The following is a 23,872-nucleotide window of genomic DNA, read 5'->3' as shown; positions in this document are numbered from 1 at the left end:
CCTGGTAATAAACAGAAGCACTCCAACTTCTGGCCAGAGGCAGATTAGGGCTTCCTGATCAGAATATAAATCCCTCCCAGTTCTTATTCTTATCTGAATATGTTCCATACATTCTCCCCTTTTAACCTGGAGAGAGACCATGTTAGTTTTTATCTTTATATATCCTAATACACATCTTGGTGCTTTGCACCTGATAATTGTGCCTAATAATAAAGTGCCTAATAATTGTTTGGTGAATAATAAAAATTGTCATATAATCTTATGTCAGAGGCTTTCACATGATAAGAAGTCCCTGGATATATTTTGGGGCAATTGTGGGTCTATAAACATCATTGTGGCCCCATAACCCTCCCAAATACCAAACCAGATTAAAATCTAATTGGGAAATTCTCAACAAAATAAGTAAAAATACATTAGAAAAAAAATATATATGGTTTCTTAAGTCAATACATACTTATAGGGATCCTTATGTATGGTGTAGTGGCCACCATTTCAATATGAGTTTGACATCACTATTTTGGAAGATATTTTTCCTTGCTTGTTGAGAGAGTGGAAAATTTGGAGACTTTGTTATATGACACAATCCACTGTGTTGTCACCGATATATAGGTCTATAAATATATAGGTCACAAAGCTCAATAAAAAGCTTATTTACAAGTCAACAAATATACTTCTTTTCAGAGCTCATGAAGAATATGAACCTCAGCCAATGAGCAACCCTTCCCCAGGGTCCTGTATAGTCTCAGACACTTACAGTCTTGTACTAGGTAAGCTCTCCCAGCAGATACTACCTCTCATAGGTCCTCTGCACATTATACCTATGGCAGCTCTCTGTAGCCTGTGTCTTTTACTTTTTGTTCTTGTTTATTTTTGTTAGATTTGTCTACATCTTAAAGGGGGACATTGAAATTTCTAGTAATTAAATTTTTAAAGGCTATTTGCCTTCTAATTTGATTCATTTCCCTTAAGTACTTAGGAGCCATGTTACTCAGTATACATATATTTTTTACTGATATAATTTCACTATCTGTGTTTTTTTTAATATAAAGTAGTTTCTCCCACTTAGTTCTTTTAATGAAGTCTTTTTTACTATTGTTTATCTAAGATCATGATTACTACTCCTTGGGGTTTTGTTTTTATTCTTCAGGTTATAACAGATTCCACTTCAACCCATTATTTTAATTCTATGTGAATATTTTTCAAGTATATTTCTTATAAGCAATATAACATTTGATTCTGATTACTAATGCATCCTCAATTTTATGTGTGAATTAATTTCATTTATATACATTTGATAGATATATTTTTCCATCATATCCTATTATAGTATTTCCTTCTTTGTTTCCTAACTTCCTTTTTTACAAAGAAAAATATATCAAAAGAAAGGGAATAGGATCAACACTATTGTTCAGTCATTTTTCAATCATATACAACTCTATATGACCCATTTGGGATTTTCTTGGCAAAGATACTGGTGTATGTTGCCATTTCCTTCTCCAGCTCATTTTATAGATGAAGAAACTGAGGCAAACAGGGTTAACTGATTCAACACTCTGTCTACTTTGTCACCTGGTTGCCTAAGATCAGCACAAGGAATCTATAACTGGAGTGGTCTGGTGCTGTTCTGTCTTTCCTCTATTCATTCAGTCACTAATATCACTAGATCTTATCCATTCTTTCTCTTCTTTTCATTTACTACTTAATTAGCCTTCTGTTGTCTAAATGTTTTCCTTTTCCCTATACCTTCTCCAACTCCACCGTCACTCTTTTTTTTTGAAAAATCTTTATCTTATGCCTTAAAATCAATATGAAGTATTGATTCCAGGGCAGAGCTAAGAGTAAGAGCTGGGCAATTGAGGTTAAGTAACTTGCCTAGAGTCACACAGCTAGGAAGTGTTTAAGACCACGTTTGAACCCAGGACCTCCCATCTCCAGGCTTGGCTCTCTTTCCATTAAGCCACCTAGTTTTCCCTCTACTTCACTTTTAAATCACCCTCCTAATTCCCTATCTCCATTTATTTACCTGTTGAGTTAAATGTATTTCTGCACCTAACTCTATCTGTATTCAACCTTCCTGGTTCAAATAAGAGTGGGATTCATGGGATGCTCTCTCCCACCCCACCTCAGTGCTTGAATGGTGGAAGAAGTAGGAATGACATGACCTTAGCAGCATCTATTTCATTGCTCAGTCATCTATTGGGAATTCTATGATTTTTTGGACCTTATCTCCTGATTTGCCCTATTTAGATATCATGCTGGCTTCTGGCCTGATCCATTTCTTAAAGTAGAATATCCAGACTTTTGAACCTCTTTTGATATGGTCTTAAACAGGATAGAGAAGTTCACTGGCCTTTTCTCTTCAGTTTTATTTAATTTGCTATTTTCCATTTTTTCTGAGGGTGTTTTCCAATAGAGTTAGACTTAGCTAGTACTTTTTTCATAGCTATCTTTCCTAAAAGTCCCATTCCCTAGCTGCCAGCAGATAGTCATTATTCCCTCTTTAGCTCTCTCCAACTCCTAGAAGGTGTTGACACTAACTTCTTTGTAGATAATGTTGGAGAATAGAATGGTGCCAGTAGAGGAAGAGGAATCCCATTATCACACACACAAAAAAAAAGAGTTATTTCACAATTTCCTTCTAGCTGAAACATTAAAGCTCAAGTAGTGGGCAGACCAGGGTGCTTCCTACTCTGGGGTTTTTGTTTTTTTGTGGTTCATACTAACCTGTGACCTCACCAATATTTGCCCAGCAGTCAGAGACATAAATCCATCCTTTGAACAAGCCTCCACCAGTGATACAAAGTTGGATCAGAACGAATCCTTAGTATAATGCTCTCCTTTACTCCACTACCTGGGCAATGTATTTCTCACCCATACCAATACTTTCCAGGAACCTAAAAGCTTGATGCCTCAATTTTCCTCCTTGTTGTGCTTTCTGGATCCAACTGAGTTGGGTTACTAAGATTACCAAGAGCTGTGTTCTGTGATTTTCTTGAATTTGATTTAATTTAAAATTGAGAGTAGCGTTCAGTGTAAGCAAAGAAATAGGAATGAGAAAGCATAGTGTACTTTGAAAGGAAAGATTACAGTTTATTGTGGTTGGAGCACAGAGCCTGTAGAGGGGAACAGAATGAGAATGAAAAAAGACAGAGTAGTATAGTAGAGAGCCCAGAGACCAGACAAAAAAGTTTGAACTTTATGCTGTCATTCATTATTTTTAAATTTAAATTTATTTATTTACTTGTTCCTATGCAGTAGTATTACATCACTACCATATGCCACAATTTGTATAGCCATTCCCCATCTGATTAATGTCCCATTAGTTTTCAGTTCTTCACCACCATAGAGAGCTGCTCTAAATATTTTAGAACAGAGGTTCTATTCTTTTTTCTCTGATCACCTTATTTGTGCAGCTAATCAGAAGGCAATAGGGCAGTTGGTTTTAGAATTTAGTAGATAAGTTGTTGAGATTTATCTGTTGTTAAAGCTTCCTAGCCTAGAACTAGTACCTGAGCCTTATAGAAGGGATATAGTCAGTAACTGGCTACATTCATCGCCCAGATCTCTGACTCTACAAGGCTGCTTCATTTTCCTCTATCCTCAGCAAAGGGTCCTTTCCAACCTTGCATCTGGAGTAACTGAGGAACTGAAGGAGTTAATTACTTACCTGTGCCAGAAAATGCAAGGAAAACATGATATAGGCTACTAACACTGACCTCATCCAGTCTCTTTGAACTAAGCCCTGGAGACTGATACTTAAGTCAGCCTCAACCATATTAACAAGTTTGGAGGGGTGAGGTAGTGAGAACCAGTCAAAAATTGAGTCTAGCAGTCAGGTGGACCACTTTAAAAAAAAGAAAAAAAAGGACTCCTAGGCTAAATTCTTTCTCTGTTGACTGAAAGAAAAGAAAACCTGTACAGAAGTATGTTTAATGCTGAAACATCAAGTTTTCTTTGTGAGGCAAATGTACTCTGTACATTCATGCATACAATCCCTCAACTTCTTCCATAGAGAGTCACCACTCCAGGGAGTCATGTGATTCCCAGGAAGCTCTAGAGATCTCTGAACAAATACAAAGAGTCTGTCCCTTTCAAGATCATTCTGTAATCTCTGCCTTAGGAAAGAAGGTGAGTTTCAGAAGTCTGAAACCCTCTTAGCCTCACCACTCTTTCAGGATCAGTGCCTACTTGGATGTAGTGACACCTAGCCTCAAGGTGCCCCTGGCTTTTGGCTTTCAGTTTTATGGGACTTAAGGAATTAGAGGCACCTTTACCCAAATCCGCAGGCAGTGGATGCCCAGAAGTTAAAAGAATTCTAGACGTGCGGTCTTTTGTTCACGTGTTCCATATTTGTCATCTTGTCTCCTTGGCCACCCTCTCATCCCCCTTTGCTCCTCCCTTAGCCCCACCTCCACCCTGTCTCTGTCTCTGTCTGTTTCTCTCTCTCTCTCTCTCTCTCTCTCTCTCTCTCTCACACACACACACACACACACACACACACACACACTCACACACTCACACACACACACACACACACACACGCAGAGGCATTGATTGTTGTTGTTTTGGTATCTTACAGAGTTTGCCCTTTCAATCCTGGAGAAGATGCAAGCTCAGGAGATCCTGAGGAGTCTGCGACTGCCAGAGTTGGATGATTTCAGCCAGTTTTTGCGTAACTTGCCGGCCACCACATTAGTGGGTATCGGGGCCTTTGCTGCTCTGCTGGCCTATTGGTTTGCTAATCGGCCAAAAGCTGTTAAGCCACCATGTGACCTCCTGATGCAGTCTGAAGAAGCAGAGGTAAGATTAGGAGCTTCCACAAGTGAAAGTAAAGTTTCAGGCTTTTCTGTATTTGCCTAACACAACTGACATCCTGCTGGTTATTACACATTGTTACAATTGTCTCACACTGTTGCTGTCTGACATCGCCACTACATTATTATTAGTACTACTTACCGTTGTTACTGTCTGCCATTGTTGCTGCCTTCCATTGTTACTCCTGGCTGTTAGTACTATTGTCTTCCATTCTTGCTGTCTCTCTCTGGTACTCTCTGGTTCTTGCAGTCACTGACTGCCATTATTATTGGTATTACCTTCCATTATTTCTGGCTGTTCCTGTTTCCTGTCCTGCCTACCTAGAATGACTTTCCTTTCCCCCTTTGCTTGTTGCCTCCCTAATCATTTAAATACTATATCAAATGTCACCTCCTCTACTGTTCCTTCAATCAATAGCAATCACCCTACTGATTGCCACAAAATTCACAGAAAATTTACAATTCTCTTAAATGTCTTTATATAATATGATGTATATTTGTATCTTATCCATGTACTAAATGTCAGTCCCAGTAGGTGCAGAAATGATGTCCTTTCTAAACTTCCCATAAGTTCTAGTTGCCAACACAGGGCTCAGCACCCAGTAAGTGCTCTGTTTGCTAAATGAATGAATGAATGGTTATTGCCTGTCATTGTTATCACATGACACTCCTCCTCCACTGGTGTTAGTGTTTGTTTTGTCCCACGGGAGAGTGGCTCAGGGTGCCACTAGGTACTGAGGGAAATTGAGCCAAGCTACATGCCCCCCCTCCCCCAGGGAGATTTTTTGGCGGCCTGGCAACAGCTTCCACACTGGCTGCCTCCCTGGAGGCAGAGAAAGAAGGCTTTCACATTCTTAGGAGCAACTTCAGATGGGGTGAGAGAGAAGACAGCTGTGGCAAAGAACCCCAGAAGTTCAGCCGAAGGGTGCAGGCAGTGTGCCCCAGGGCTCAGATCCAGGTTAGTATGTCCCAGGACTGAGGTGAGGACAATGTGTTCCAGGGTTCAGAACTAAGGACACTTTATCTTAGATAGTCTAGTCAGGGTTCACTGTTCACTACCAGGGTAAAGCTTAGTCGTCCTTAACATCGGTGTCCCTCCCTGATGGAGGCTGCCTAGTATCAGGGATCCATGGATTACTGGACTGGGAGCTGGGATAAGTCCCTCATATAACAAGAATGCAGGCTTTGAATTAGAATCCAAGTAAATATAAGATGAAGACTAGGAAAAGTCTTCATAAGTCTTCCTTCATATCTCCAATATCTTTGTTATATACTATTGTTAATAATTGTTTTTGAAAATTTTTATTTAATTGGTTAATTTAGAATATTTTTCCATGGTTACAAGAATCATGTTTTTCCCCTCCCCTCCCCCTCCCATAGCCGACGCACAATTCCACTGGGTTTTACATGTGTCATTGATCAAAACCTATTCCCATATTATTGGTGTTTGCACTAGGGTGATCATTTAGAGTCTACACCCCCAATCATATTCCCTTCAACCCAATCAACCAACAATCAAGCAGTTGTTTTTCTTCTGAGTTTCTTATTCCCACAGTTCTTTCTCTGGAAGTGGATAGTGTTCTTTCTCATAAGTTCCTCAGAATTTTCCTGGATCCTTGCATTGCTGCTAGTAGAGAAGTCTATTACATTCAATTGTGCCACAGTGTCTCAGTCTCTGTGTAAAATGTTCTCTGGGTTCTGCTCCTCTTACTCTGCATCAATTCCTGGAGGTCATTCTATTTCACATGGAATTCCTCCAGTTCACATGGAACTCCTCCAGTTCATTATTCCTTTCAGCACAATAGTATTCCATCACCAACAGATAACACAATTTGTTCAGCCATTCCTGAATTGAAGGGCTATTGTTTATAATTATCTGTGTTTATGGACTATTCTCCTACTAAGCCCCAAGTCTCAACAAGAAGAGTATTGCCTTTTTTTTTTAATCTTTACCTTCTGCCATAGAATTGATGTCAAATATTAGTTCTAAGGAGGAAGAGAGATAAGGACTAGACAGCTGAGATTAAATGACTTGCCCAGGGTCACACAGCCAGGAAGTGGTTGAGACAAATTTGAATGCAGGACTTCCTGAATCTAGACCTGGCCCTCTACCTAGATGCCCCCAGGATTGTGTTCTAAGCTAAATAAATGTCCTCTAGCACCCTAGCTAAGCATTCTACATATACTATAAGTATACATTTGTTGAATCAGTTATAAATGAACCTAGTTTCTCTGAAATGCCATAATCCAGGATACTGAGAGAGGTTAATATTACACTAGGAGATATATGCAGCAATAAAGGAAATGCCAGCTAAAAACATAAAGTTTTTCATAACCAGACTTTCTCAGGGCAAGTAGTAGGAAGAATGCAGTCAGGTAAATTGGGGAAGGACAGGATGGGGCAAGAAATCAGTTCAGACCAGTCAGTCATCTGGTAGCTTCCTGTTTTAGCTAACTATTCTTGCTAACTAGGTAATAAGTTCTGTTGTTTATATGTGTTGAAGGATTACAAGGGCTATCCTCCAAATTTGGCAGCCTGGTATAAAACCCTGACCACCCTGCCCAAATTATGACACAGCAGGCAGGCTGATTGAATCAAAACAATTAACAAACATTTAGTAAACAAGTATTTTATATATCAGCACTATGTTAAGTACTGGGAATACAGGAGGGGAGCAAGAAGGGAGGGAAGGAAACAATTTGGATCAAATAACTTTGGAAAACTTATGTGGAAATTTGTTATTACATATAATTGGTAAAATAAAAACATTACTTGAACTCAGCAAGAGTGCATCAGAATGTTTAGGAAAGGAAGTCATCACCAGATTGAAGGCCTGTTGACTGGAGGCTAATAATAACAACACCTGGTATTTATGTAGTGCTTTAAGGTTTGCAAAATGCTCTAAATTCATTTTCATTCGAGCTTTACAATACCCCTGGATCAAAGATTGTGAACTCAAATTACTAGATAGATAGTGAAATGCCCTTTCCCAACAGATATAGGAAAGCCCAGAAAAGAGAGTTATCATTAATCCAGTTTGGGATATCTGGAATTTGAGATGTGTAGGGTTCTAGGTCAAACTATCCAATAGACAATAATGTCGCTCAGGAAAAATATTAAGGTAGTATATATAGATTTCTAAGTATTTTATATTGTCTAGGGTGATTTTAAATGGAATTTCTCTTTCTAATTCTTGCTGCTGAGATGTGAGTATAGAAATGCTAATGACTTATGTGGGCTTATTTTGCATCCTGCAACTTTGCTAAAGTTGTTGATTATTTTGAGTAACTTTTTGGTTGATTCTCTAGGACTCATATATATATATTTATATATATATATATGTATGAATACATATATATATATTTATGCTGTTTATTATTTTTAGGAAAGACCCTTCTATTCCTATACTTTCTAATGTTTTTAATAGGAATGACTGTTATATTTTTTCAAAGGCTTTTTTTGCATCTATTGAGATAATCATGTGATTTTTGTCGGTTTGCTTATTAATATGGTCAATAAGTGGATGGTTTTCCTAATATTGAACCATCCTTGCATTCCTGCTATAAATCCCACCTTGTCATAATGAATAATCCTCCTGATCACTTGCTGGAGTCTTTTTACTGATATTCTATTTAAGATTTTTGCATCTACGTTCATTAAGGAGATTGGTCTATAGTTTTCTTTCTCCATTTTAGACCTGCCTGGCTTTGGAATCAGTACCATATTTGTGTCATAAAAAGGAATTTGGTAGAACTCCTTCTTTGCTTATTCTGTCAAATAGTTTGTATAATATTGGGATTAGTTGTTCTTTGAATGTTTGATAGATTTCATTTGTGAATCCATCTGGACCTGGGAATGTTTTCTTAGGGAGTTCTTTAATGGCTTGTTCAATTTCTTTTTCTGATGTGGGGTTGTTTAGGTATTCTATTTCTTCTTCTGGTAACATAACTATTTTTGTAAATATTCATCTATATCTCCTAGATTGCCATATTTATTGCCGTATAATTGGGTATGGTAGTTTTTTTTTTACTCTTATCTTCCACCTTGGAATCTAAACTGTGTATTGGTTCTAAGGCAGAAGAGTGGTAAGGGCTAGGCAATGGGGGTTAAATGACTGGGCATAATATTTTTAATGATTGTCATAATTTCCTCTTCATTAAAGGTGAGGTCTCCCTTTTCATCTTGGATACTATCAATTTGATTTTTTTCTTTCCTTTTTTCAATTAGATTGACCAGTACTTTGTATATTTTATTTGTTTTTTCAAAGTACCAGCTTCTAGTCTTATTTATTAAATCAAAAGTTCTTTGAGTTTCAATTTTATTAATTTCTCCTTTGATATTTAGGATCTCTAATTTAATTTTCATGAGGATTTTTAATTTGTTCACTTTCTAGGTTTTTTTTTTTAATTTGCATGCCCAATTCATTGACCTCTGCCCTTTCTAATTTGTTAATATATGAACTCAAGGATATAAATTACCCCCTGAGTCCTGCTTTGGCTACATCCCATAGATTTTGAAAGAATTTCTCATCATTGTCATTTTCTTCAATGAAATTATTGTTTTTATGATTTGTTCTTTAACTAACCAATTTTGGAGAATTGTATTGTTTAATTTCCAATTAATTTTTTATTTGCCTCTCCATGTACCTTTACTAATTATTATTTTCATTGCATTGTGATCTGAGAATGTTGCATTTATTATTTCTGCTCTTTTGCACTTGTTTTCAATGTTTTTATGCCCTCATACATGGTCAATTTTTGTGAATGTACCGTGTGTTGCTGAAAAGGTGTATTCCTTTTTGTCCCTATTTATTTTTCTCCACATATTTACTAACTCTAATTTTTCTAAGATTACATTCTCTTCTCTTACCTCTTTCTTATTTATTTTTGGTTTGATTTATCTAGGTTAGATAGAGGAAGGTTCAGGTCTCCCAGTAGTATAGTTTTTATCTCTGTTTCATCATTGAGCTCCACTAGTTTTTCCTTTAAAAATTTGGATGCTCTGCCATTCGGTGCATACATATTGAGTACAGATATTTCCTTGTTGTCTATACTGCCTTTTATCAGGATGTAATTACCTTCCCTATCTCTATTAATTAGATTTATTTTTACTTTGGCTTTGTCAGATATTATGATTGCGACTCCTGCCTTCTTTTTATCAGTTGATGCCCAATAGATTTGGCTCTATCCACTTACTTTTACCCTATGTGTGTCTACCTTCCTCATGTAGACAACATATGGTAGGATTTTGGTTTCTAATCCACTCTTCTATTTGGTTGTATTTTATGGGTGAGTTCATTCCATTCACATTCAGAGTTATGATTATGAACTGTGTATTTCCCAGCATTTTGATTTCCACTCCTGGTCCTGCCCTTTATTCTTTCACTATTTCCTTCTATACCAGTGTTTTGTTTTTAATCAGTTCCCCTAATTCCTCTCTTCCCTAATTAGTGTTTAGAGAATTTCTAACTTGTATCAAAGGAAACCAGAGGGCGCTCTCTCTCTCTCTCTCTCTCTCTCTCTCTCTCTCTCTCTCTCTCTCTCTCTCTCTCTCTCTCTCTCTTTCCTTAATATCTTCCCCCTATTATAAATAAACTACATTGAATATCATTTACTTTATTAACTCATTTTGGAATTTAGAAAGTAAGTCCCTGGTGACCACCTAATAAAACCACCTAATTAATTAATAGATTCAGAGTCCCAACCACAATTAATTTTAACACCACCCTTATTTTACTTCCCTTTCTACCCTCCTTCTTTTCTCCTCTTATTTTCTTTATGGTTTTTTTAAACTATCCTCCTATCCTCTCCCCCCTTGTATTGCTTCCCTCCCCACCAGACCATTTGTTACCCTTCTACTTCTCTATAGGGCATAAATCAATTCTCTGCCCTAATGAATTTGATTGTTCTTCCCTGTAAATTTCAAGACATTTAAGAATTGAGTATTTCCTATCTCCAACCTCTTTACCTTTCCAGTGTATTGGTGTTCTCCCCCACTCCTACCATGAGCTTCTTTATGACATATAAATTTCCCCCATTTTGTTTCTTTTCCCATTTCTCTTAGTATTAACCTCTTTTTTAACTCTAGTTATATATACATATATATAATATGTATTTATACACATATGTATCTATATACATATTTATGTCTTGGAATTTCATCCTATAGTTTGTCACCATTCTCTCTAGGTATAAGTTGTAGGCCTAGTTCCCTTGCTTTCTGGAAAATCATATTCCATGCCTTTTGGTACTTCAGTATAGATGCAGCCAGATCCTGTGTTATCCTCACTGTGGTTCCATGGTATCTGAATGACTTCTTCTTAACAGCTTGTAATATTTTTTCCTTGGTCTGGTAATTCTTGAATTTGGCTATAACATTCCTGGGTGTTTTCAGTTGAGGATTAAGTACAGGAGTGGATTCTTTCAGTCTCCTCTTTTCCCTCTTTCTCTAGAATGTTGGGGCAGTTTTCTTGGAAAAATTCCTGTAGAATGATGTCCAGGCTTTTTCTTTTGTCATGGTCTTCTAGTAGACCAATGATTCTTAAGTTGTCTCTCCCCCACCTGTTTTCTAAATCTTCTATTTTGTGGATGAAGTGTTTCATATTTTCCTCAAATTTTTCATTCTTTTGATTTTGTTTTATAGTTTCCTACTGTCTTGTGAAGTCATTTGCTTCTAATCGTTGTATTCTAGTTTTTAAAGACTGAATTTCATCTGTGGCTTTTTGATCATCCTTCTCCTTCTGGTCTGATTTTCTTTGGAGGTCATCTTTCATCTTCTTTGCCTCATCTTTCATCTCCTTTGCCTCATTTTCAAGCTGATTAATTTTGGCTTTCAAGACACTATTTTCTCGTTTTAGTTCAAGTGCCTCTGTTTCCAGACGACTTATGTTGCTTTTTAATTAATTTTCCCAGTTGTCTTCAGCCTCTCTTAATTGTGTTTTGATTTTGAGTTCTTCCAAAGCCCGTGTTCAGTTCACTGGAGTTTCTGTGCTTTTGCTTTGGTGTTCCTTGATCCTCCTTTGTTTCATTTGCTCTTTGTTCATTGCCTGGATAGAAGCTGTCTTTTATAATTTCTTTTGTCTTTTTCTATTGTTTGTTCATATTTGCCCCTTCTTTCCTCCCTGTAGTTGCGTGTAGTCTTGTTCCTCTCATTATGTACTGGATCTGTGGGCTTAGGCTTTTCTGTCCTGAAGGGACTTCTTCTTTTCCTCTGCTGATTGGTCAAGTTGAGTCCTGATTTCATATCTTCCCCAGCTGTCAGCAGAAGCTGAAATGGAGGTGTTCTGTAGTAGTTGCAGTCTTCACTCTTGGAGCTTGATAAGCAAGGCTTTCAGAGAAGTCTGTTGGGGAGGGGTATTGGAACTTGATCTTCCCTGCCCTCTGAAGGCTTGATACAATTAATTCAGGCCTGAGTTGATCTTACAGAGCTGGAGGTGCCCTAAGGCCAAAACCTGTAGAAAGGGGTGGGGGGTGTGAATTTTAAAACTATTCCACCCTAATCAGACCATTCTTTAAAAGATCTGATTTAGCTACTTCCTGATCAATAACAATGGAGATGTTTGGAATAACAAAATCAGGTCTTGGAAAACCCATATTCTCCACCCTACTCAGTTTAACAAGATTTTGAAAGATCTGCATCAAACTCAAGATTTAATTATCTGAGGAGATGACCTTCAACAGATATGTGCAAAAAAAGGACAGACCTCTGAGCTGCCCTAAGTCAAGCTAAGTCCTCATTGGTACAGATGAGACACAGAAAAGTGATGTAAAAATGTCCATATAAGGCATGTCAGTTTCTGCCTCTTTCTTTTTCCCTGGAGAGATGACTGACTGGCAGCGTGCTAAGCATTTCCTACATCTTGGAGTGTTGGATGGTGAGTTTGCCCTGGAGCTGATTTCAGGGTCGGGCATCTTAGCTAAGCCTCTTTGGAGGTCAAGCTGATTCTTTCCTCCTTCACACTCAAACCCTTACTTTCTAGATTTCCTATCTTCCTGCCCAGTATTAGCCCCTTCTTTCCTCCTTCTTCTTAAAAGCTTCTCTACTATATTAATTAAATCACCATAAAATTTGGCAGCTGATTTGGGTATTTTATTATTTGGGATTTACCCTTTACAGGGGGCAATATGGAGTGTCTCAGCTGCAATTGGGTTGCCTTCTCCAAGCTTCTCCTCCAGCTATCTCCCAGCTGCCTGTGTTCAAAGCCCTGAGCCTGGCATAGCTTTGCCCACAAGGTACTCCCTCCAGACTAGAGCCCTTGCCTGCCCAGAGATTCCAGCCACTGCTAGAGGCTCAGTACTGTAGGTGGGGGAGGGGTCCTGGCACCTTCCTTCTTCCTTCCTCTTAAACCCCAATGTTCTCTAATTCAGGCTTTTGGGGGGCATACCTTTTAAGTTGAGTCCAGCAGGAGGGTTCCTTAGCTCTATCCTGTTGTTAGATTTGGTTTTCAGTCCCCTAGAAGCATTTTGTTTCTAATTGGTGAGGAAGGGTTTTCAGAGTCTGAATTATTGCTGCCTCTACACCGCTAACTTGACTGCCTCTCAACTGAGCTCTTTTACAAAAAAAAAATGTTAGCTCAAATAAATCTCTTATTACAGGTTATTTTAAACACTTTAACAGAATGAAATGAATAAAATTAGACCATGGTGGAGAGCATATTTTGAGACAGGGCCATAGGTAAGCCAAATCCAATCTAAGAGTTTCTCCTTGGAGTCATTTTCTCTAAGTTGTACCTATTTTGTATATTTTCCCTTCCTTCAGTCACGTGCCTATTAAATTTCCAAGTTCCTTCTCATGTTTCTAATTTTAAGAGTTGACCTAGCCATGTGCAGTATCCAACAAATATTTATATATCTAGGTCATTTGTAAGTGTTTTGATTTGTTTTTAAGTAGAGACTGCCTTCATTTTAAGAAGACCTGGATATAGTTTTGGGGAAGATTCTCTAACTTATGCCTCCACCCAAAAGTTTCCAATAGAGACATCACAATTTGATTCTAAGGTCCTCACTTTCTCTGCAAGCACTCTGGCAAAACACACACACACTCACTCACTCACTCACACAATAATAATAACATTGAATTGAGGATAGATTGTATTTAATTTCACAAAAATATGTAGAATACACTCAGATCCATGACTCTACAATTAGAGTAACTCTCCTCCCTTTTCCAGAGTGTCAAGCAACTCTCCTCTGTTATGAATACCTTCTCCTGCAACCCACAATGATTCACAGTACACCAGCAATAGAAGTTTAGGTTGCATTTTCTTTTTTTTAATAAAAATAAGTTTTTATTACTGTCTTTTGTTTCTATCATAAACATAGTTATACCAAGAATCTCTCCCAAGTATCTCTCCTTCCAGAGCCATTCCAAAATAATATTTTTCTTAGAGAGGGAAAAAAATCAGCACAAATGATCAAAATGTTGTAAGAAGTCCAAAATCATGTTTTTTTTTCCTTCAGTATTTCCTTCATAGCTAGATCCATATCCTTTTTTAAAATCACTTTTAAAGATCTCTGCCTTATCTTTTTGATGGTCTGGATATTTTATATTTTTGAAGGCATTCTATTTCATTTGTTTCTTATCTTCATTAATATAAAACTACATATGTTCTGATTATTCTTTTTTATTTTTTCTAGTTTTGTGATTTTGTGTTACAGATTTATTATTTTGTTCATTTGATTTTCTGCTTTCTTCCTTTTCATCAAATTTGCTTATGATTTATCCATTTTTCTTAGTTTTTTTTTTTGAAGAAGCAGCTGTTAGTTTTATTTACCATGTTTATGGGTTTTCGTATTCAACAATTTCCCTGTTAGTTTTAACATCTTTTCTCTTGTGTTTATTTTAGGTTTCTTTTTTGTTGGCTTTCTAATTTTTTAAATGAGTATTCAGTTCATTCTTTCTTTTTCTATTTTGTTAATGTGTATTTGGTAGGATATGATCCTCAGAAATTTTTGTATATTCTTTCATTATGATTTTCTTTTACATAGTTATTAATTATTTATATGGTTTTCTCCTTATCCTACTCATTATTTAGGATTTCATTTTTTATAATATCTCTGTGCCCTACTACATGGCACATTTTTGTAAAAGTTCCATGTGGTACCATGAAATATATCTATTCTTTTGAAGTCTCATTTAAAAGATGCTATAGATCTTTTCACTCTAATTTTTTCAGAAATTTTCTAGTTCCATAATTTTCTTTTTATCTTCTTGTTAGACTTATCCAGAACTGAGGGAGGGATATTGAACTCTTTTGACATTATTATGTTATTGTTGATGTTATCTTATAGCTAAGATATCTCCTTGTGAATTTGGTTAGTAAGGCATTTGGAGCATATACATTTATTACTTATTTTGGTTTATCCTCTATGCTTCCTTTGAGCACAATGTAGTTACTTTACTTATTCCTTTACATTTTTTGAACATTTCTTTTTGCTTTTTCAGATAGCATTATTACAACTCCTGATTTTTTAGATTCATTTGATGCACAGTTAAAAAAATTCTATCCTCTGTTTTATTTGTGTTTTCTGTTACTTTTTCTTTTTATTGGATTGTTTCATCCATTCACACTTAAAGTTATATAAGTTAAATGTATATTTTCCTCCATTTGTCTCCATTGTCCATTTATAAAAGTTTTTCCTGCTATAAACAAAATACTATATTCTTTCAATTATTATAAATCCTTTTTAAGCTGGACCTTTTCCCACTGAATCTCTTCCTCTCACTTTGATTGCCTCTTATTTGTTTTCTCATTTGTTATCCTTTTGTCTATGAGGCTTTGCTTATTACCTATTTTTTCTCCTGCTCTTATTTGTTATATAATTCTTCCTCTCTTGCTTTCCTCTCAGTCAAGTAGATTCCCTCTTCTCTTTGCCTTCAACGAATTCTATACCTTAGTTTTTTAACTTCATTTTTGCATCATTTCCCAAAAAAAGATTTCTCTCACTCTATTCATTATTCATTCTCTCTTTCTGCTCTTTACCCTCATTTTCTAATTCATGACCCTTAAAAGTATCTGATATCCCTTTATTCTCTGTATTCCTCATGCAATAAAAGCTTCCAAAGTATCCATTACAGGGTATCCCCTCTAGCTATTTTCTGCCTCTGCTTATAGAACTTGCCCTATGAATATCTTTTTTCCCATTGAGTCTTACTCCCAGAACAATGCCAACTATTACAGGTGTCAGAAAATACATTGCTTCATATCGGGGTCCCTCCCCCACAACATCCCTGATTATGCATTCTGTCACTAACCTATACCTTTCCCCCTGTTGACTTTTTTTTTTGCATTTGCCTCAAAATCTCATTTCTGGACCCATGTTCTCTCACTCCCTCAAATGCCAATTGCACCCAGAAATTCCAACTCGCCCCTTCCTGAGGTAGAATGAAAAGATTTTTTAAGCACCAAATCTCGCAAACCACATCTAGCACAAGATCCTTATTTCCTTCTTAGACTATTTGTCTTCACCCACAAGAGCATTCATCAATGGAATGCCCTTCCACCATTAAAGCAAGGACTCCTTCCTTTTCGTTCCATCTCCCATTTTCCTCTTCACCCATTCCTCCAGTAAGCTCTTCTCTTTCTGGGACTGAAGGGGTGACCTTTCCTTCATTTCTAGCCCATGATTTGATCCTGGCACATTACACATTCATCTCCTCTCCTCCTTTCATCTCCTCTCCTTTGTTAGAATGTAGTTCCATTTGATTCACCTGTAGGCAGAGTATTTATTGTCTGGCCATAATACTCCAGCATGCCTCTTCATTATTATTTCCATCTTCAGCCTTGTCTTCTTGCATTTAGAAAGAAAACTTTTAGCAATCTCTCTTCTTTTTCTCTGTTGTTGCTGTCCTTGGCTGCTGCATGTTTGGAGTTGTGTAGAGTATTCAATAATTTGGTTAATTCTATTTTTTTCTAAATTTTAGAAAGATTTATTCTGGTTTTATTTGTAAAACATATTTGAACACTTGTTTATTATTAAGCATCCATCTTTTTTCATTTATGATTCATCTCAGATTTTCAAGGTAAGCTACTCTGGACTACACCCTAAGTTTCATTACTCTTTGGAAAACTATTCCATTCCTTCCTGTGTTTTCTGATAGGTACAGAATGGTCTTGTATTCAATTTTCCCTTCCTTTGTATTTGAAGGTCTTTCTCATTATTATTTCCATCTTCAGCCTTGTCTTCTTGCATTTAGAAAGAAAACTTTTAGCAATCTCTCTTCTTTTTCTCTGTTGTTGCTGTCCTTGGCTGCTGCATGTTTGGAGTTGTGTAGAATATTCAATAATTTGGTTAATTCTATTTTTTTCTAAATTTTAGAAAGATTTATTCTGGTTTTATTTGTAAAACATATTTGAACACTTGTTTATTATTAAGCATCCATCTTTTTTCATTTATGATTCATCTCAGATTTTCAAGGTAAGCTACTCTGGACTACACCCTAAGTTTCATTACTCTTTGGAAAACTATTCCATTCTTTCCTGTGTTTTCTGATAGGTACAGAATGGTCTTGTATTCAATTTTCCCTTCCTTTGTATTTGAAGGTCTTTCTCCTGTTTGCTAGCAGAACTTGATGTTTTAGAATGGAATTCTTAAATTTAACCAACATGTGTCTTGGAGTTTTACAACCTTGGTTTTTTTTCTTTTATCAGGAGTGATCTATCAATTCTTTCAATTGGTATTTAATTTCCTATTAGAAGTTCTTAGATATTTTCTTCTATCATTTCATGCATTATCATGTAAAGGGTTTTTATTTTTTTGGCCCGTCATGTTCTTCCAAAAAACCTAAAACCTAGAATCCTTATAGAGGATGAGTAGCAATTCTTGTCTCTATGATCCTGTCTTTAAGATGAGTAAGTTTTGCTTACATACTGGGCAGTTTTTTCCTTCTCTTATAGTTTCTCTTTTATTCTTACAATAAAGTTCTCAGCTTGGAGTCAAGAAGACTCTTCTTCCTGAATTCAAATCTAGACTCAGATACTTACTAGCTGAATGACCCCATTTAATCCTATTTGCCTCAGTTTCCTCATCTATAAAATAAGCTAGAGCAGGAAATGACAAACAACTCCATAATCTTTGCCAAGAAAACCCCAAATGAGGTCACAAAGAGTTATATATGACTAAAAGATGACTAATTAACAGCATCCCCAATCTATTGTTTTCTACTCTGTGTCTTTGTTAAGATTTGCAATTGCATATTTCCAGGTTTCTCTTCTGCCCACTATTTTTGCTGTGTATGCCATAGATTCTATCCCCTCGATACTCATTTCTCTTTTGAAATACTCAGGAAACGTATGTTGTGTTGTTCTATGCTCTCCTCGCATTCCAGAGGATCCTCTGTCTCATTAAATATTGGGTCATTTTTCTTTGTCTTGGAATATTTATTAATAGATGTATGAAATCACTTACTAGATCTGGAGGCCATATTTGCTTTTGTTCACTTTTTCACCACTAATTGATCTGCTTATGTTCTAGGTCTTTGAGCTTTCTTCTTGTTAAGATCTTCATTAATTTCAGTCCCCCCCCCCCATTCCCCTAGATTTTTCCCTATTGAACATTTTCTGACTCCATCCATTCTAATGATAGTCTCCTTTGGGGCTCAATCTCAAAACATCTCAGCCTCCTCCCATGTTGGGGAATTCACTGATCATTAGCCCAAGACTCTGCCCCAAGTAACTTTGCTCCTCAGCTAAATATTAAGCTCTTGTTCTCAGGCTTAGTGGAATGCTACATACCTCATACCACATACACACACACACATACACACACACATGCTCTCTTGGTTTGGTATCCTACCCTCCTCACTCTGTTCCTCAGTTCTTAGACCTGACACCAGCAATTCAGAAAGCTGTTCAGGTGCTATAAGATTTTCATTCCTGACACTAGCCTTTTAGTGCTTTGTAGCATGATTACTACAATGTGGGCTTTCATTCCTCCTCAGTATACTTTCACTCCTGAATGTCTATTGTAGCTCTGGCTTTAGAAACAAACTACTGAAGCTTTTAGTCAGTGTGTCTATGGCTTTTGAAAGGGGATAAGGAACTGGGTATGGAGTTAATTTTTATTGTAAAGCCTCAGGTCCTTGGACCTCCTAGTGTAACATCAACATTAGTAGCATGGGAGGTGGGGGCAGGGATGCTAAGTGAGTTTTGGATCAGTGAGTATGACTTCATGGATTTGTTTTGTTTTATGTTCTTTGAGATTCTGGGTGTTTTAGGCTATAGAGATATTGAAAATTCCTCCATCCTTGGTATGTCATTTCTATTTGGGAGAGGTTTTTGAGGTAATGGGGATAAGAGAAAACACATAGTTGTCTATCTTGTTTTTAATCCACTCTATCTGCTTCCATTTTATGGGTGAGTTCATCCCATTTACATTCAGTTATGATTACAAAGTATTTTCTCCATCTTGATTTCCTCTGTTAATTCTGCCCTTTCTCCTTTCACTCTTTCTCTCCACAGTAGTATTTTGCTTTTAATCACTCCCCCTCTTCCCCTCCCTTATACCTTCATTCCCCTCCCCACTACCCTCTTTCTCATTCCCCTTCTACTAGGGTAAGATAAGATTATATACCCCAATGAATATGACTGTTCTTCCCTTTCTGAGCCAGTTCCAATGAGGGTAAAGTTTAAGTATTACCCATCACCACCCTCATCCTCCCCTCCATTATAATAGTTTCCTCCACCCCTGTGCCTCTTTATGTGATATAATTCACCCCCACTTGATTTCTCTCTTCCCATTTATCTTAGTACAATCCTCTTTTTTCACCCCATTTTTTACATTATCATCCTAAATAGCTTCTGTCAAGGTATACTTCTTCTAACTACTATCATCATAATAACAATTTAAGAGTTGCAGTCATCATCTTTCCATATAGGAAAATAAACAATCTTACCTTATTGAAGTACTCCAATTTTTTTCTCTTTCTTATTTACCTTTTAAACTTTTCTTGAATTTTGTATTTAGACATCAGATTTTCTGTTTAGGTCTGGTATTTTTTTCAAGAATGCTTGGAAATCTTCTATTTATTAAATAGCCATACTTTTCCCTGAAAGAATATAGTCGGTTTTGATAAGCAGATGATTCTTGGTTGCAAACTAAGTTTCTTTGCCTTCTGGAACATCATATTCCAAGCCTTCTGGCCCTTCAATGTGGAAACTTCCAGATCCTGTGTAATACTGACTGAGGATTCATGATATTTGAATTGTTTCTTTCTAGCTGTTTGCAGTATTTTCTCACTTGACCTGGGAGCTTTTGAACTTGAGTATAACATTCCTGGGAATTGTCATTTTGGGATTTATTTCCAGAAGTAATCTGTGGATTCTTTCAATTTCTATTTTATCTTCTTGTTCAAGAATATCAGGGCAGTTTTCTTTGATAACTTCCTGTAATATGATGCCTAGGTTTTTTTTTTCATTACTTTTATGTAGTCCAATAAGTCTTAAATTGTCTCTCCTCGATCTTTTTCCAGGCCAATTGTTTTCTCAATGAAATATTTTATGTTTTCTTCTATTTTTTCATTCTTTTGATTTTGTTTTATTGTTTTTTGACATAATTGTGAAGGCATTAGCTTCTATTTGGCCTATTATGATTTTTAAAGAATGAATTTCATCCATGACCTTTTAATCCTCCTTTTCCATTTGGCCCATTCTACTTTTCATGGTAGCCTTTTATTCACTGGATTTTTGTGCCCATTTTTACAGTTGATTAATTTTGCTTTTCAAGCTGTTTTCTTTTCACATTACTTTCATTTCTTTTTCTCATTTTTATTCCCATTTTTCTTTGACCTATCTTATTTTGATTTTTAATTCTTTTTTAAGTTTTTCCAGATCCTGAGACCAATTCCTGGTTTGTTTGGGGTCTTTTGCATGTGGTTGCTTGAATCTCACCATTCCCTGTTGATTCTGTGCTTTCCTCTTTGTCACCTTGGAAATTTTCTAGAATTAGGTGTTTCTTTTTGCTGTTTGATTTTTCCCAGCTTTTTTCCCCTATGGACTGGGAGTTTTTAAAGCTAATGATTCTGTCTCTTCTGCTGATATCTTGAAGACCTCAGCACTTGGAGCTATTTGCCTTGGGTTAAAGGCTTCATCTCAGCAGAGACTTGAAAGGGCCAAGCACCAGGCCTCACTCCAGGCTCGTGCAAGGGCCTGGGAATCCAAGCAGTAGGTCTGGGGTACCCTATTGTTGGTGGTGCAGGGTCACAGGATCCAGAAGTTGGCCTATGTCCAGGCTTGAAACCTAGCACAGTATGTGTGGGAGGGGTGGTTGGCCAGGCCTCCTCTGTGTGCAGTTTTGCTTCTGGTTCCCCTTAATCCCATGCAAATTGACTCTGCCTATCCTTTAAGTTGTGCTCAGCAGGAGAGCCCCCTTACTCCATTTTGCTTTTGGTTTTTGATGCCTTTTCTTTTGAGGCACTTTTCACACATTGGTTTGGAAGTTTCAGCTTTCACTGCTACTAAGCCACCATCTTGGCTCTGCTTCCCTATAGTCCTTTATCTTATTGCTCACATGTCCCAGAATTTTCAGTTTGTTTCTTGGTATATATGGTTCCTTGTTGTGTTGATCATCCTTCAGCAATATTAAACATATTGTTTGGCCTACCTGAGATGTGAGTGAGATCTCAGTCTCCTCTCCCAGTTCTAGGACAAGAATATGTGTATGAACTCTCCTAGTCCTGATAGGATAACTGGATCCCTCATCAGTGTATTTTAACTTTTTATTCAGCACCAAAAACTTCTTCAAGGTATGTAGTAAGGACCTACAGAAATGGAGACTCCATAATTTTTCTAAAAGGCAGCACAGTAAGAAGAAATCTTTCACTCTCTTAACACTATACATAAGTTTTGGAAATGGTGCTATAATTGAAAAGAAGAAATCCTAAAAGCAAAAGTCTAATCTATCTGAGTCTGTGAATTATGCAACTTATGCAATGAGTTTTCCTGTTAATAGATTAGTCTGTAGCATGTACTTGGAAAGGTACTGTGTATTGTTGTCTCTAGGTGATGGAGCTAATAGACTGCTTTTTTACCCCTCAGAAATATCATGTTTCCTGAAGTTCCCTTCTAGCTTATGTCTTTTTGGTTCCACAGGGCTTTGATGGAGCTCGGCGGTCTGTGATCGGAGGCAGCCCTAAACTGCTGAACCATTACTACGATGATGCTCGGACCATGTATGAAGTCTTCCAGAGGGGGCTGAGCATCTCTGGTGAGTGTTGGAAACTCCCAGGCGAAGGAGCCTCTGGTGTTCTCAATGAGACCTGTCTCAGTCAAAGACAGGCTGTGTTCTTTTCACTTCAACTGAAGGTTGGTGACTACTTTTTGGTGAAGTAGGTGATTACTATTTGCCAGGAACTACAGAGACTGGAAGAGGGACCAGCCAGGCCTGACGATGGAGAATGCCTGGCATTTAAGTAAAGGGGGTGACTGTGTGACACCACATGAATAGCAACAGCAGTTCACATATGTCTTTAAAGCTTACAAAAGGCTTTCCTCTCAAAAATCTTGTGGTATAGTTGTTATTATTCCATCTTTAGAGAAAAGGAAATTAGAATCTTGGATATGAGGCAAAGGAACTTGTTTGTAGTCACTAAGCCAAAAAGTATTGGCAGCAAGATTCAAAACCAGGTCACCCAAAATTCTTACATTAAAACATATTGCTGCAGACATAATGTGTGGTGACTGCTTCACATGGTATAGTAGAGAGCACTATATAGAGACATGATTTTAAATACTGATTTAGACACTTAACTAGCATTGATCAAATCTCTTTATCTCTATGGGACTCCATTTCCTCCTCCATATAACCAGGATTTTGGATTAAGATGATCTCAAAAATCCCTTTCCACAGTGTTGTCAAGTTCAAATAGAAATAGGCCCATTCATAAAGATCCTTGCAGGCCTCCTATTGACTTAGAAAACCACATATTAACATTATCTGTGTTCTGTTGTATTTTTTATTTCTTTTGTTAATATTTCCCAATTACATTTTAATCTAGCCTGGAGCTGCTTTGATACCCTTGACTTTCAGTACATAATCATGTAATCCTGATGTTGTAACTATTATAGTTCAATATATTCAGAGAACTGGTTGGGACTGGCTTCTCAGACTCAGGAATCAGGGTCTGCCAAGGACTAAGAAGTATTGCTCAGTGTTCCAGAAGGAATTATTAAAGCTGAAACAATTTTGGAATAGAAAAAAATTTAGACTGGGAGAAATCTCTCCTCTCTGAATTAATATGGGACGCAATTGTTAGCAAAATATTTTTTTATCATGTGCAAATTTACCATAATGCAAAAATTATAGGGGTAACAACCTTAATTTTATTATTATACTCAAGAATAATTTCAGACCTCAAGAAAACCTGAATCCTTATTAGAATTCTGGCAATGCCTTTTATAGGCAAAATTATATCAGGGTGACAGAGGAATAATTATTTTACATATTTCATTGTAAATTTTATAGTTTTTTTGGTAAATTATAAGATTTACATATTGTAAATATTATTTTTATATGTTGTACATTTCCCTTAGGCTATAAAAGTTACATATTCACTTCAATGAATAAACTTAAAAGTTAAAATATATATCATGTATTCCTTAAGGAAACAAACTGTCAGACAAACTCTATAGGTAAACTAAGTCAGCTTACAAAGTAAACATTTAGAGAGTTCAAAAATAGACTAATTGAGGAGGATTTACAAGTTGCCAAGGACATAAAGACAGTTGAGATTCTTCCTCTAGTTCCTTATCTAAGGAATGTTTAAGTCTTCAAGTAAGTTTTCACATTCCATGGGACAGGTTTTGGTCAACCCAACAACCTCTCAGCTAGAAGAAGTGATCTTGATTTACCCTTAACCAATGTTGATGTTATTCTATGAGTCAAGTTTTAGACAGGTTAGGTTATAAGTCAAAAATAAAAAATTCCCATTACAAGACTCTTGGTTAGCATTTCAAGTTCATTTCCTCCTCACTGATCAAATTATAAAGGAAAGTTACTACTAAGGCGAATTTGAGACTCTCTTCAAAATGCTTTTTTTTTTTTCAGAATAGGAGCTCCAATAT

The 23,872-nt window shown here is 36.7% G+C and overlaps 1 protein-coding gene across 2 annotated transcripts in view; it reads left to right on the top strand.

Annotated features, from left to right (window-relative positions):
• The first annotated feature begins 685 nt into the window (after positions 1-685).
• Positions 686-23,872, top strand: part of ACSL6 (acyl-CoA synthetase long chain family member 6) — an 87,143-nt gene continuing 63,956 nt past the window's right edge. For both annotated transcript variants that reach the window (XM_056811146.1, XM_056811145.1), the window contains exons 1-3: positions 686-767; positions 4,580-4,800; positions 21,902-22,016. In XM_056811146.1, the coding sequence (XP_056667124.1) occupies positions 710-767; positions 4,580-4,800; positions 21,902-22,016 (394 nt within the window). In that variant the 5' untranslated portion in view covers positions 686-709. The remainder of the gene's footprint in view (positions 768-4,579; positions 4,801-21,901; positions 22,017-23,872) is intronic.

Source organism: Monodelphis domestica, chromosome 1, assembly GCF_027887165.1.
Source record: "Monodelphis domestica isolate mMonDom1 chromosome 1, mMonDom1.pri, whole genome shotgun sequence".
Classification (NCBI taxonomy): Eukaryota; Metazoa; Chordata; class Mammalia; order Didelphimorphia; family Didelphidae; genus Monodelphis; species Monodelphis domestica.
The sequence above is the reverse complement of the archived record's forward strand: the minus strand, read 5'-3'. Positions and strand labels throughout refer to the sequence as shown.